The sequence below is a fragment of the Triticum dicoccoides genome, chromosome 6A (assembly GCF_002162155.2).
Source record: "Triticum dicoccoides isolate Atlit2015 ecotype Zavitan chromosome 6A, WEW_v2.0, whole genome shotgun sequence".
NCBI classification, from domain to species: Eukaryota; Viridiplantae; Streptophyta; class Magnoliopsida; order Poales; family Poaceae; genus Triticum; species Triticum dicoccoides.
In genome coordinates, this window is record NC_041390.1 from 584,800,796 (window position 1) to 584,817,381 (window position 16,586).

General features: G+C 44.5%; 1 protein-coding gene across 1 annotated transcript; it reads left to right on the top strand.

The window, feature by feature from the left end:
* Nucleotides 1-13,369: 13,369 nt before the first annotated feature.
* LOC119316027 lies at nucleotides 13,370-16,586 on the top strand. Its single transcript, XM_037590430.1, has 6 exons — nucleotides 13,370-13,374; nucleotides 14,080-14,112; nucleotides 14,208-14,306; nucleotides 14,468-14,556; nucleotides 15,030-15,122; nucleotides 15,782-16,586. The coding sequence occupies exons 1-6, from the start codon at nucleotides 13,370-13,372 to the stop codon at nucleotides 16,210-16,212; spliced, it is 750 nt and encodes a 249-aa protein (XP_037446327.1). The 3' UTR covers nucleotides 16,213-16,586.

Sequence of the window (16,586 nt, forward strand, 5' to 3'; positions counted from 1 at the left end):
TTTGCTTATTTTGATGAATCTATGGCTAGTAAAGTAGTTTATAATCCATAGAGAAGTTGGAATACTGTAGGTTTAACACCAATATAAATAAAGAATGAGTTCATTACAGTACCTTGAAGTGGTCTTTTGTCTTTTTTTCTAACGGAGCTCACGAGATTTCTATTGAGTTTTGTGTTGTGAAGTTTTCAAGTTTTGGGTGAAATCTTTTGATGGATTATGGAACAAGGAGTGGCAAGAGCCTAAGCTTGGGGATGCCCATGGCACCCCCAATATAATCCAAGGACACCAAAAAGTCAAAGCTTGGGGATGCCCCGGAATGCATCCCCTCTTTCGTCTACTTCCATCGGTAATTTTACTTGGAGCTATATTTTTATTCACCACATGATATGTGTTTTGCTTGGAGCGTCTTGTATTATTTGTGTCTTTGTTTTTTAGTGTGCCACAATCATCCTTGATGTACACACCTTTTGAGAGAGCCATACATGAATTGGAATTTGATAGAATACTCTATGTGCTTCACTTATATCTTTTGAGTTATGTAGTTTTGCTCTATGTGCTTCAGTTATATCTTTTGAGCTTGATAATTTTGCTCTATGTGCTTCACTTAGATCCTTTAGAGCATGGTGGTGGATTTGTTTTAAAGAAACTATTGATCTCTCATGCTTCACTTAGATTATTTTGAGAGTCTTAATAGCATGGTAATTTGCTTAATAATAATATGCTTGGTGTTCAAGATTTGTGAAACTTTCTTTTGAGTGCGTTGAATACTAAGAAAAGATTGATGCTTGATAATTGTTTTGAGATATGAAGATGGTGATATTAGAGTCATGCTAGTTGAGTAGTTGTAAATTTGACAAATACTTGTGTTAAAGTTTGTGATTCCCGTAGCATGCACATATGGTGAACCGTTATGTGATGAAGTCGGATCATGATTTATTTATTGATTGTCTTTCTTATGAGTGGTGGTCGGGGACGAGCGATGGTCTTTTCCTACCAATCTATCCCCCTAGGAGCATCCGCGTAATACTTTGCTCTGATAACTTTTAGATTTTTGCAATAAGTATATGAGTTCTTTATGACTAATGTTGAGTCCATGGATTATACGCACTTTTTCCCATCCTTCCACCATTGCTAGCCTCTCTAATACCGCGCACTTTTCGCCAGTATCATACACCCACCATATACCTTCCTCAAAACAGCCACCATACCTACCTATCATGGCATTTCCATAGCCATTCCGAGATATATTTCCATGCAACTTTCCACCGTTCCGTTTATTATGACACGCTCCATCATTGTCATATTGCTAGCATGATCATGTAGTTGACATCATATTCGTGGCAAAGCCACCGTTCATAATTCTTTCATACATGTCACTCTTGATTCATTGCATATCCCGGTACACCGCCGTAGGCATTCATATAGAGTCATATTTGTTCTAAATGTTGAGTTGTAATTGTTGAGTTGTAAAAAAATAAAAGTGTGATGATCATCAATTTTTAGAGCATTGTCCCAAGTGAGGAAAGGATGATGGAGACTATGATTCCCCCATAAGTCGGGATGAGACTCCGGACGAAAAAAAGAGGCCATAAAAAAGAGAAAAGGCCCAAATAAAAAATGAGAGAAAAAGAGAGAAGGGAGAATGTTACTATCCTTTTACCACACTTGTGCTTCAAAGTAGCGCCATGATCTTCATGATAGAGAGTCTCTCATTTTGTCACTTTCATATACTAGTGGGAATTTTTCATTATAGAACTTGGCTTGTATATTCCAATGATGGGCTTCCTCAAAATTGCCCTAGGTCTTCGTGAGCAAGCGAGTTGGATGCACACCCACTTAGTTTCTTTTGATGAGCTTTCATATACTTATAGCTCTAGTGCATCCGTTGCATGGCAATCCCTACTCACTCACATTGATATCTATTGATGGGCATCTCCATAGCCCGTTGATGCGCCTAGTTGATGTGAGACTATCTTCCCCTCCTTTTATCTTCTCCACAACCACCATTCTATTCCACATATAGTGCTATATCCATGGCTCATGCTCATGTATTGCATGAGGATCGAAAAAGTTTTGAAAATGTTAAAGTATGAAACAATTGCTTGGCTTGTCATCGGGGTTGTGCATGATTTAAATACTTTGTGTGGTGAAGATAGAGCATAGCCAAACTATATGATTTTGTAGGGATAACTTTCTTTGGCCATGTTATTTTGAGAAGACATAGTTGCTTTGTTAGTATGCTTGAAGTATTATTATTTTTATGTCAATATGAACTTTTGTCTTGAATATTTCAAATCTCAATATTCATACCACAATTAAGAAGATTTGCATTGAAATTATGCCAAGTAGCACTCCGCATCAAAAATTCTCTTTTTATCATTTACCTACTCGAGGACGAGCAGGAATTAAGCCTGGGGATGCCTGATACGTCTCCAACGTATCTATAATTTTTGATTGCTCCATGCTATATTATCTACTGTTTGGACTATATTGGGCTTTATTTTCCACTTTTATATTATTTTTGGGACTAACCTATTAACCGGAGGCCCAGCCCAGAATTGTTGTTTTTTGCCTATTTCAGTGTTTCGAAGAAACGGAATATCAAACGGAGTCCAAACGGAATGAAACCTTCGAGAACGTGATTTTCTCACCGAACGTGATCCAGGAGACTCGGACCCTACTCCAAGGGAGCCAAGAGGCGGTCACGAGGGTGGGGGGCGCCCCCCCCCTAGGGCACGCCCCCCTGCCTTGCGGGCCCCTCGGAGCTCCACCGACGTACTCCTTCCTCCTATATATACCTACGTACACCCAAACGATCAGATACGGAGCCAAAAACCTAATTCCACCACTGCAACTTTCTGTATCCACGAGATCCCATCTTGGGGCCTGTTCCGGAGCTCCGCCGGAGAGGGCCGTCATCACGGAGGGCTTATACATCATCATAGCCCCTCCGATGAAGTGTGAGTAGTTTACCTCAGACCTTCGGGTCCATAGGTAGTAGCTAGATGGCTTCTTCTCTCTTTTTGGATCTCAATACAATGTTCTCCCCCTCTCTTGTGGAGATCTATTCGATGTAATCTTCTTTTTGCGGTGTGTTTGTTGAGACCGATGAATTGTGGGTTTATGATCAAGTCTATTTATGAATAATATTTGAATCTTCTCTGAATTCTTTTATGTATGATTGGTTATCTTTGCAAGTCTCTTCGAATTATCAGTTTGGTTTGGCCTACTAGATTGGTTGTTCTTGCCATGCGAGAAGTGCTTAGCTTAGGGTTCGATCTTGCGGTGTCCTTTCCCAGTGACAGAAGGGCGGCAAGGCACGTATTGTATCGTTGCCATCAAGGATAACAAGATGGGGTTTATTTCATATTGCATGAATTTATCTCTCTACATCATGTCATCTTGCCTAAAGCGTTACTCTGTTTTTAACTTAATACTCTAGATGCATGCTGGATAGCGGTCGATGAGTGGAGTAATAGTAGTAGATGCAGGCAGGAGTCGGTCTACTTGTCTCAGACGTGATGCCTATATACATGATCATACCTAGATATTCTCATAACTATGCTCAATTCTGTCAATTGCTCAATAGTGATTTGTTCACCCACCGTAGAATACTTATGCTCTTGAGAGAAGCCACTAGTGAAACCTATGGCCCCCGGGTCTATTCTCATCATATCAATCTCCATCACTTTCTTTTTGCTTTGCTTTTTTACTTTGCCTTTTACTTTTCACTTTGCATCTCTATATCAAAAATACCAAAAATATTATCTATCATCTCTATCAGATCTCACTCTCGTAAGTGACCGTGAAGGGATTGACAACCCCTAATCGCGTTGGTTGCGTTGAGCTATTGTTTTTGTGTAGGTACGAGGGACTTGCGTGTGGCCTCCTACTGGATTGATACCTTGGTTCTCAAAAACTGAGGGAAATACTTACGCTACCCTTGCTGCATCATCCTCTCCTCTTCGGGGAAATCCAACGCAGTGCTCAAGAGGTAGAAAACCTCATGTTGCTCTCACTAAGCTTGGACATCGGAATGCCCATCCCTCTCAGGGTCTCAGCGTAGAGAATATTCAGACCACTGCCACCATCCATCAATACTTTGGTCAGTCAAGTGCCTCCAACAACTGGGTCGACTACCAACGCGTGCCGCCCTAGAGTGGCAACGCGTGCTGGGTGATCGGACTGGTCGAATGTGTGACCACTTCAAATATGTCGTTGTCACCGAGGCAACCATGTTCACTTCCCTGTTTATGACTTTCAGTCGACTTTTGCTCTCGATGTCAGCAAAAATCACTAAGGTGGAATTGACATTGGGGAAACCATCATCCTCCTCCTTGTCTTCATCCTTATCAGATTCCTTCTGTTTCTCACTGGGTTGTTTTTCACCGAACTGCTGGGTAAGGAGTCGACATTGTCGAGTGGTATGCTTGGGGTAAATCAGGTTTCCTTCTTCATCCTTCTTGGTGTGAATATGACAGGGCAAATCTAGCACATCATTTACTGCTTGATCTTTTACCTTCTTGGGGGTCCAGGGCCCCTTAGGTTTTCCCTTCAATTTTCCTTGGATCACGACTGCAGTCTCACCAGGTCCTGCAGGTTCAGCTTTGCGCTTCTGCTTCCAACTGGAATTCCCTCCTCCGGTGTCCTGGCCGGCTGGTTTGCTCTTGCCACTGCGGAGTCGATCTTCTTCTTTGTCGTTAGCGTATCGAGTGGCTATTTCCATCATTTGGGTCAGGGTCATGTCTCCTGTCCGACCGAATTTTAGGTTAAGCTCTCTGTACCGAACGCCCTCCTTGAAGGCACAAACTGCTTGATGCTGAGACACATTTTCCACTGTGTGATGCAAAGTGGTCCACCTCTGGATGTAATCCCTGAAAGTTTCATTTGGTTTTTGTACGCAATGTTGTAGTTCTGCCAACCCTGCAGGTCGTTTGCATGTGCCCTCAAATGTCCTGACAAACACTCGAGCCAACTCTTCCCAACTGTATATACTGCCTGGAGTCAACTGATTCAGCCATGCTCTGGCCGAACCCTCTAACATCAAAGGAAGATGCTTCATTGTAAGGATGGCAATGGGTAGGGTATGGGGTGGGTAGAGCAATACCATACCCATACCCGTGTAGTCAATGGGTACGAAATTCTACCCATACCCGTACCCATGGGTATGAAACTTTACCCATACCCATACCCGACGGGTAGCCATACCCATTGGGTACCCGACAGGTAGATCAAACAATACACAAGTTATTCACAATTTTACATTCATCTGTAGCACATTTGACAAAAAACTATTGATCTCAACTCAATAACAGTTAGATGAGTACATGACAATTATCTCAATTCAAATTGACAAATTGGTGATAACTTTAACATAGGTTCATAAGCTCACAACACAACTTTAACATAGGTACACTTGTGAATCACGTATAAAATTAACATGTTAGTATAAATGGGTAGGGTATGGGTATATCCATGGATAAAAGGCTATACCCGTACCCTACCCATGACTTAACGGGTAGGGTATGAGTACTACCCATGGGTATAAAATTGTGCCCATATCCTGCCCATGCGGGTATGGTATCCACGGGTACCCATACCCAGGGGTAAAATTGCCATCCTTACTTCATTGCCACCTCATCATTACCACCTCCGATCTGTATAGCCACTCGGTAATCCTCCAGCAAAGTGTCAGGCTTCGATTCACCAGTAAACTTGCTCACTCCTGTTGCCAACCTGAAGTTGGGGGGAATCTCAACAGCTCTGGTGGCTCTGCTGAAACACTCTAGCCCGGAGACATGAACTCTACTGCCAGTCGGACGATCTCTGTCGAGTCCTTCTCTGTGTGCTCTGTTCTTGTCGACCAGACCTTGAATGAGGATTGACCTCGCATCAAACCCTGGCTCTCTTGGGTCGACTAGGACCCTCCGCTCACCGCTGTGTGGGTGCCTGTCATCATATTGCCGGGGCACATATGATCCGCTCCTAGGAGGAGGCGTAGGCACTCGACGACGATCATCACAGCCGAATCGGTGATCATACTGCTCATGATTCCGACCGAAATACTGCTCTTGGCGATGCCCACGTCCCTCACGTCGCGGGGGCGATCTTGGGCTGTGAGCCGACTGAACTGTGTCAGCCACTACATATCTGTTGTGGATCATGTTGCAAGACTGAGAAATAGTTGTGTTTTGATCTCCCGCTGCCCGGAGAAGTGCCCTGATCTGCATCAAACCTCTTCCAGCTTCTGATTGAGATGGCTGGACCGACTCCGCTATTCGGGCCGCAACTGTAAGATTCTGAATCGGAGTGCGGTATACCTGAGGTTCAGGCGAAAGAAACTGTCGCCGTCGACTGGATTCGGGAATCTGCTGTCGAGCGCGCTCGTCGAGTGAATGCTGAAGGTTCTCCAACCATGCGCGCTCAGCCAAAGTGGCTAGGCGCGCAGCCTCCAAGGCCCGGGCCTCGGCGGTCTCCCCGACTATGGGAGTGTGGAGTGCCTCCATGTTGCGACGGTGCAGCTCCTCCCTCTGCTGCGAAATGAGGACTTCGGGATGATATTCCTCATGAACACGTGATGGATCGCCACCGCCATCGCCGTCGTCGTCGCGACGGAAACCAGGTGGGCTGTGCGACATGTTGACCACCAAGACTTCTGCCGCAGGGTCACTGATGTCACACTCGGAGAGGGTCTCGACGGAGCCATTCGACAGGTCGAACAACCCATAGAGCGATTCGTCAGGCTCGATTGTCGCGACCTGAGGGGTGACCGACTGACGGGCCACCGCATGCTTCACCCACCGCTGGAGTCGCGATCGACCAGAACGCTTGTGACGACGAACGGCAGGGAGTGAAGACGCCACAGGAGCCAACTGATACTGGGTCGACGGCTGCCGCAGAAGGACGTCGCGGGCGCATGCGCGAAAGTGAGTAGCCCCGCGGATGGGGAGCGTCTCGACATCGAGGGGGGCCTCCTAGAGCCAGGCGGAATCGTCAGCGACGAAACGAGCGTGTCGAGACGGATCTCGCGGCCCTTAGCTAATCCACCGTCGGAAACCATGATGATGGGAATCGGAAAAATCGCAACCTCACTGGAGAGTCGCTAAGACACCTGCCTCACGGTGGGCGCCAACTGTCGTGGGAGTAAGTCTGACAATAGAATAGGGGGTATGAATGGAGAGGCAAGATCCTAGCTACGATGAGGTTGTGCATGCAAGGTTTACGAGTTTAGGCCCTTCACGGAGGAAGTAACAGCCCTACGTCTCGGTGCCCGGAGGCTTGGTCGATTGGATTATGCGTGAAGTTACAGGGGGTGCGAACCCTTGTGCCAGTGGAGGGGGGTGGCTTATATAGAGTGCGCCAAGACCCCAGCCAGCCCACGTTACAAGGAGGTTCAATGTACATAAAGGTGGGGCGTTACTGGTAATGCCAACAGTAAAGGTATATAAATGATCATTAAGACTACGGAGTGAACGCCTGACCATTGCCATCCTGAGTGGCTTCTGATGTGGTCGAGTGAGTATATCCTGGTCGAATGGAATTGGGTTATCCGAGTGGATTTCAGTCGGTAGCTGTTGTTGTGCTTTGAATTCCTTTGGCTGTAGGGTAGTGTCCTTGGGAAGGGTGTCTAGGTCAGGCCTATTACCCTACCCTAGGTACATGTCATCGTCAGTAAACACCCTGTTCGCGGAGCGAGGTGGGACTAAACTTGGGTCCTAGGAGGGGACTAAATTTAGCAGTAGCGCTGCATTCTGGGCCGCACTGCTACTACAGCTAGTGTCGGTGGGCTCGTTGGGTCCCACTTATTAGTAGCATTTTTTCCTTTTCCGGCACTACTGCTAAAGTGTTACTTGTAGCACTGCCCTAGGGGAACGCTCCTGCTAATTAGCAGCAGCACTTGCTATTTTCCAGCGCTACTACTGACGTCCTTCCTATAAGCATTTCCCTAGTAGTGATATGTTTGCAGGGAACACCTCCGAGCTAGTGGCCTATGTTTTGCCGGAGTGTTGATTAATTTTCGTTCTGGCAAATTTCAGGCGCTCGACATGTCCTTTTTAGCGAAGGTCATGCCGGATTTTTCCGTGAATTTTGGCATGGCTTTTGCTAGAATGTAGGAAATATCGAGTGCCTTGGATTTGTCGGAAAGAGAATTAAACGACATTTATAATCTTTGAATTTTGAACACAGGAGATGTCTAACGATGATAGGATCCTGGAGTGCGAGTACTGCTACGATGACCGGGGTTTGTGCGACAATTTTCCTCACTTGCAAAATGATAGGTTTTTCACCTGGAGCTGGAAGAGACCTTTGATGTTTGTACGGTACTCAACGACAAGCATTTCATCATAATTAATATCATCACTTGTGCTTCTTTCGTTCAATGTGTAATTTCTGGATTTTTTCCATTTCGATTAGTACATCACGTGCCATGCAAGACCATATGTATTGAAGAAGCTCGGTTTCAAAGACTTTGAGAATATGGAAGCGAGGAGGGCTCACTTAAGAACTAAACATGGTTTTGTGTTTCTGGTTAAGCTGTACAATGCGGTCAATCACTCACATTTCGGTGCTCTAATTGGGAAGCTCTCTGCAAGGCATATAGATTTGAGGAGGGTATGCAAATAACACTTGATATTCGTCCCGAAGATGATGATGATGATAATATCGACATCTGAGTGGATGTGGATATGCCTCCAGTTTTGCCTAAATGTGAGTTTGTCAAACTAATTTGTTAAGTTAAGTAATTTATATTGTTAATTTAAAAATATTTGGTGTTCATCGGTACTAAACTCATTTATTTATAATTGCCAGCTTATTTCTTATCTTAAATAAATACTCGAAAGGCTGTAGACAGGACATACTACATCTAGGACTCCGAGCTTAATTGTGAGGAGAAAGGTTATATTGTCTCATTCATAGATGATGTTGAGGCCTTTAAAACCAATCACTGTATCAACCCAAATTTTACTAGATATGTGCCACTAGTCCATCAATTGCTTGATGGTAACTTCATTGCCAAAAACTTGGTAAGATTTTGTTAATGATGGTAACTTCATTGCATACATTCTTCTTAAGTAAACTACATTGCTAACTATATATGTTACTATTATGTTTTTCAACAGAGGCTCCCGAAAGAGGTTGTGCCTGACATGATGTTTATCGAAGGTGATATGCATATGGTTAGCTTACGACCAACTCCCTCGAAGGCTTGCCGCGGTGCATATTCGATTTCTTCAAACGATGGAAGGCTTAAAATCAAAGAATGGAGCAAAGTGATGAATGCGCACACGCAACTAATTGGAGACAACATGAATGTGTGCAAGACACAAGTTGGAGATACGTTTATCTCCATTCTCCATTATGGAGATGGACCGATTTATCTGTTTTATGGTATTTTACCTAGGAGAGAGGAGTAGGTCCTAGGTATTAAGAACAATTAGTTAGTGTTGATTATGACTGATGATGATGAAAAGTTGTTATTATGTGCTACAATGTGTTAGAGTTGATGATGATGAGGAGGGGGAGTTGTGATTATGAGTAATATGATGATGATGAGGAGGAGTTGTTATTATGACTAGTGACCAAGTTGTTATATGATGTCTCATGGACGAAAATGATGATGACGAGGAGTTGTTATATGACAATAATGTATTATGATGATAAGTTGTTAATGATATTATGATGATGATGATGATGAGTTATTATATCATTGGGGTGAAAGAACCGCAGATTAATTTCAAGTGGATGGATCCAAAGTGCACGCTAATCCACCTTGGTCACTTTGGATCCATCCACTTGAATCTAATTCGCGGTTCTTTCACCCAATGATGTAATAACTCATTATGATGTAATAACAATATCTAAATTGCTATTGTATGAAAACTTGTATAACGGTGTATGAATACGACATAAAATAAAAAAGAAATAGAATATGTAATAATAGTAGTAGCGCGGGGTTGAGCGACGCTACTAGTAACTACCAATAGCGTGTTCTGCTAAGTAGGTATAGCAGTAGCGCCGGAAAACCAACGCTACTGCTACAAGTTAGCTGTAGTGCAGACTCCCGCGCTACTGCTAGGCCAAAAACCAGCGTTACTGCTAGGCTTTTCCCTAGTAGTGGGGACTCATCCATGGTGGTGGTGGACAACAGAAGAGACCCATGGGAAGAAGAACAGTGACAACTTTTGTCCTTAGGCGTGAGTTGATGCGGAGACACCTTCTATTCTCAAGCGTGAGCTTAGTCAGAATCACATAAGACGTGTGTAGCTCAAATTTTAAATTATGCTTTTTTTGAAAGTAAATTATGCTTATCAACGCAATGTTTGTCTGTACTCTGTTGTATAGTACTTATACTGGAGCCAATATCTCTAGGTGAAGGGCCAGTGTGCCAAAAATGTGCAGTGATACACTCATGGTGTAAGAAATGTGTGTTTGCCAAACATTGATCTTTAAACAGCGGAAGCTACCATTCACTAAGGCATTCAACAATTTCTTCCCTACAACAAGAAACTGTGCATCAAGCGCTCATAGTACAAAAGATTAGAACCTAAGCTCTTGAAGAAACCTAAAAAAAATGGCATACCGATGGGTCTACAACTATAGGGTTTCTGTTTATAGCATGTATACATGTCGGTTAAGAGTTCATTCGGGCAGAAAGAGGCATGTAAGAGGATTTATAATTTACTTGAGAAAGAGGCATGTAAGAGGATTTATAATTTACTTCCATGAAACCCTGTGTAGTCGTGCTTGATGTATGCATGCTAAATATATGTGTCGTGTTTGTGCCCATTGTGGTGCCTGCACTCGCCACCTAGCTTCGCCGTGTTCCTTCATCCTGTTTGACAAGCAAGATTTTTATAACTTCTAGTCAATATTGAATTTATAAGATTCGAGATTTTTAACCGCATGACGAATTCATGAGGAACGAGGTGGTAATATATGAGGGAAAGATTGGACAAATAATGCTCTAATAGGAGAAAATAAATCATAAGCGCATGACACAAGAAGATAGTAACATGTATATTGACATGGTATATTTGTTTTTGCGAGGACATGGTATAAAATTACACATGACACCTTTCAATCAAATGCCAACATGACGAATTTCTGAAGGATGTGTTGTTACTAGATGAGGGAAAGACTGGACAAATAATGCTCTTCTTGGATAAAATAAACCATAAGAGATGACAGAGGAATTCAATAAACATGTATAAACTTGTCGATAACGAGATTGAACTAGGTATAGAGATACCAACAATCGAATCTCGGGCAAGTAACATACCGACGAACAAAGGGAATTGTGTATGTTCTCATAACGGTTCGACCGATAAAGATCTTCGTAGAATATGTAGGAGCCAATATGGGCATCCAGGTTCTGCTATTGGTTATTGACCGGAGAGGTGTCTCGGTCATGTCTACATAGTTCTCGAACCCATAGGGTCCGCACACTTAACGTTCGGTGTCGATTTGGTATTATATGAGTTATGTGGTTTGGTGACCGAATGTTGTTCGGAGTCCCGGATGTGATCACGGATATGACAAGGAGCTCCGGAATGGTCCGGAGATATAAATTGATATATGGGACGATAGTATTCGGACTCCGGAATGATTTCGGAATGTATCAGGTCACCGGAAGGGTTTCGGGAGTGCCGAGGGATGTCCTTGGGCTTAATGGGCCATAGGAGGGGAGCAAACCAGCCCATAGGGGGCTAGTGCGCCCCCTCTAGGACGCAGCGCATGGAGAAGGAAGGGAGAGGACTCCTTCCTTTTCTTCTCACAAAGAGAAGGAAAGAGAGGGGCGCCTCCCCCCTTTCCTCCCCCCCCCCCCCAATGCAAAGATTTGGAAAGGGGAGGGGGTGCACCTAGTTGGATTCGGCTAGCCCTTTGGGGGCGCCCTAGGGCTGCCTCCTCCCCACCCACTCCTATATATATGTAGGAGGGGTGCCACACAAAGGCATAGGATTATTCCATGCCGTGTGTCGGCACCCCTCCGCCTCTAGTTTCCTCCTCCGTTCTAGATCATCGCAGTGCTTAGGAGAAGCCCCATGGGATCACTTCACCACCACCATCATCATGTCGTTGTGATGCCGGAACTCATCACTACCTCGCTACGCTTGTTGGATCAAGATGGCGAGGACGACACCGAACTGAACATGTGCAGAACGCGGAGGTGCCGTGCGTTCGGTACTTGATCGGTTGAAGCGCGAAGAAGTTCGACTACATCAACCGCGCTGTGAAACGATTCCGCTGACGGTCTATGAGGGCTCCCCCTTGTTGCTATGCATCTCCATGGATAGATCATTGCATGTGCATAGAATATTTTTTGTTTTCCATGCAACGATTCCCAACAATAATGACATGGTGTAAAACTGCACATGACACCTTTCGATCAAATGCCACCACATTTCTTTTTATTACCCCCGTAGCAACGCATGTGCATCTAACTAGTACTTCCTCGTCCCAAAATAGGTGTCTCAACTCTAGTACAACTTTATACTAAAGTTAGTTCAAAGTTGAGACACTTATTTTGGGACGGAGGGAGTAGTTACTATGAGACGTTGAACTTTGCATTTTCATTTTTTTATCATGCCATTAAATAAATGACATAAAACCGGGCATTTTTCAGAATTCAATTGAAGCTTCTTTGCATTTATTTATTTTGGCCACTCAAATTCGATTCAAGCCCTATCCAAATTCCTTTTCAATTTAAATCCAATGATCACACTACAGACTTTTTCACAAATTCTTACATGACGAAAATAATCTCCAACAAAAAAATGATTTTTTTTGGACACTTAAAAAAATCTAGACCTAATTCAAATGAGTTTGAATCTAAACTTTCCAATCATGCCCAGAACAATTTTTCCTGGATCACACATTTTGTAAAAAGTCCATAAGAATTGGTCTCATGCATAAACTCATCACTAAGCCCTCTCTCTCTCTCTCTCTCTTTTGCATTTTTCTCTATTTTTAATAGAAAAGAAAAGAAATACAGAGAGAGAGAGAGAGAGAGAGAGAGAGAGAGAGAGAGAGAGAGAGAGAGAGAGAGAGAGAGGAACCAGAGCGGCCCAGCCCACTTTACCCTCCCTCTCTCTTTCACCGCGCCAGCCCAGCCCACCGTGAAACGGCAAGCCCTCGTCTTCCACCTCGGTAAGAAATTTTCACCGTGCCCCCAAAATGAGAGAGAACTTTTCACCGAGCGGTACAGTGGCACATGGCCAGGGCGCGCCCAAAGCCGCCGTCCACACGCACCCGTCCGCGCTAGGGTTCCTATCGCCCGCCGCCACCAGGGTTTTCTTCCCCCCTCCCCTTCTTCCTCCTCCTCCCCACGCAATCCACGGAGGAACCGAGAGCGCGTAGGAGCGCAGCCATGGCGTGAGCGTGTCCAGGAGCTCCGCCGTCCACGTCTTCCTCGCCTACGTCCAGGAGGCCGCTCCCGAACGACTACAGCCACCACTCCTTCCTCTTCGGCCGCCGCCGCGTCGTCGTCAAAGTCCTCCTCCTCCGTCCGCTACTCGACCGGCGGATCACACCTCCGTGGTCCTGGTGAGCTCCTCTTCCTCCCAACTCTTTCCACCTCTCGATAGCGTTCTCTGACATCGAGTTCGTTCGACGATCTCACGAAGCCGCCGCCGCGCGGCATGGTCGCCGGCGTCGCTCCGGTGACCCTCTGCTCGCCCCCTTTGCGCCGCGCGCACCGCACGTCTTAGTAGAACCTTCCGCCGCCTTCTGTTTCGTCCTTAGCGAGCTCCTACGCCACGGACCTCGCCGCCGGCGTCGAATCCGTCGGTCCCCGGCCACACCGCGTGCACCGCTAGATGCGCGGCTTCGCGCTCGTCTGTTCGCACACAGCGCCGCGCCCTTTTGGTTGTCGGAACCCACTCCAGTGAGGTCTCCGCCGCTATGGAAGGTCACCGCCGGCAGATGGATCATGAGTTCGATACCCATCCGAGGCAGAGGGGAATAAGCCTCCTTTCATTTTGCATCCTCTCCGAATCTTGCTCCTATCGTAACTCGAGCTTCTTGCCTGCAATCGAATTTTGTTACTTCGCTGAAGCCTTTATTCAATTGCATTTTCAGGTTGCTGAACATGATGGATCATGGTTTATTCAAGTGAGTCTTACTCTTACCCGATAATTATTTATCTCTCTTGCCATGGTAGTATTAATGCATTAATCAGGACTCACTACTGTTTTATGTTTGAATAGGTTGGACAATGTGCTTTTCGAGGTTGATACTGCAGATGCAACCGATGATGACAAGCCCCTGGAGGATGAACCTCAGAATGAGTTTACATTTAAACATTCGTTTATAGTTTAATGAGTTCTTTGGTGCTTCTTATTATTGCTTAAATCTTTCCCGACCTTTGTTGATTGTTTGTCTATTGCTGAAAATGCAACTTGGGCACCTGAGAACTTATATTTTGTTGTTTCCCATGGTGCATCAAAATATTTTCTACATGTCTTTGATTTCTGTTTGATAACGATGCAGGTGATGATGATTTCAAGCACCTGTCACAGAATGCAGAAGATCATGTGCCAGCCTTTGACGAACTTGGTACGTGCAAACCCTTGTATAGTTTGAGTATGGATTTGTTCCTGAATCTGAAATCACTGTCTTAGGTCAAACATTTTCCAAATTCTGAATCATCTTACTTGAGTAAATTGCTGTGTTGTCTAAAAGAAAACGAGTGACTATACCTAGAGCGAGCATTATGTTTTTCTGTACTGGTAGTCTCCAGTTCTCTTTGGATTAAACTGAGTTTTGAAATATAATGCTCTATGTATAGGGATATTACCTCATGATAATCCGACATTGTTGCTTCTTTGCAACACAATAATTTTATACTGTTTGTACCTGCATTATCTTAGGTCAGACATTTTCCAAGTTTTGAATTATGTTACTCGAGTAAATGTCTTTGTCGTCTAAAAGAAAAAAGAGTGACTAGACCTAAAGCATTATGTTTCTCTGTACTTGCTGTCTCCAATTCTCTTTGGATTAAACTGAATTTCTGATTGATACTAATGCAGATGAAGATGTTCTGACGGGACAGTTATTCGCTGAGAATCCCCAGGAGCTGGCTCAGTATGCAGAGAATCATGTGCCAATGTATGATGACCATGGTATGTATAAACTCTTTAGTTTGAGGATGGATCTGGTTCTGAAGTCATTGTCTTGGGTCGACATTTTCCAAGTTCTAAATTATTAACTATACATTACACTTTGTTGTCTGGAAGAAAAGGAGTGACTGAGCATAGTTAAAAAGAACAAAAGTCCACATTAATGCTGATCTCTTCTAGCAAAGAAAACCGAGTTAAACTAACCAGACAGTCCACTGTACCAAAGTTATACTCCCTCCGTTCCTAAATATTTGTCTTTCTAGAGGTTTCAAATGGTGACTACATACGGAGCAAAATGAGTGAATCTACACTTTAAAATATGTCTATATACATCCGTATGTGGTGACCATTTGAAATCTCTAGAAAAACAAATATTTAGGAACGGAGGGAGTAGGTCCTAGAGCTTTGTCTCTACTCGGGATCTCTTTAAACAAAAACCTTAGATGTCATCTAATGTGGTCAAAATTGCATCATTCTTAAGATATTAGCTCAGAATGTCCTCCAGAAAAACATACTATCCAGGAGACTCACCGACATTGTTGCTCCTTTGCAATACAATAATTTTATGCTGTTGGTAGCACCTTTCTGTTTCTACCTGCATCTGTGATGTGCTGTTATTACCTTTTTGACAGCTCTTTTATTACAAACTTATTTCCTGGCAGATTATGGTCCTGATCGGCTGCAGAGAATTCAGTGTACTTTGGCTAACTCACAGCGATATGAAGCACATGGTCTCGACATGCTGGCACACGCCGCACTGTTGTTGACCCAGCTTCGGACTGCTGAAAGGTCTGACCATGTCCGTGTCTCCGAGGCTCACCTCGAGGGGATCACTCGGTGGGCCGAACAGATGGGTGCGTATGCAGAAGTTCTGGATGATTACTGTGACGAGGTGCACGAGTTTGCGTTATACCTGATTCGCTTTGATTTGGAAGATCCAGTGTTTGCAAGGCACCAGGAGTTGGAAACAGTGGCTAACCGGTTAATAAGAGAGCAAAGAAACTTGAGAGCGCGGGTCAGGCGTGCACGGGAAAGAATGCAGGTGTGGCAGGCATGGTTTGATGAGAGGGTGAGGCTTCTGCATCTGAGATAATGTAGCGCGGGTCAAGCACGCAGGGGAAAGAGTGCAAGTCAACAGTGCCCAAGATGTCAAAGCGCTGTCTGCCGAGGATCAAGTGAATGCGCATGGGAACGCTAGGGAGTCTAACGCTGTGGAGAAGCAGGATCTTCAGGACTAGGAATAGGGGGTGCCTTGCCTTGGGCTGTGTCATTGGGATCTCTCCTGACTGTATCATCAGGTTGAGCAAGATACATGTATAATAGAATACGAACTTCCTCGACTGTAGCATGCGGGTTCTTATGTTCCTCTTTGTTATATATTGGCTTGGTTTTGTTTGGTTGGTTGGCTGAAACCAACACCATGCATTTTCTGTGCCAAGAGTTGATAAACAATCACCATGCATTTTC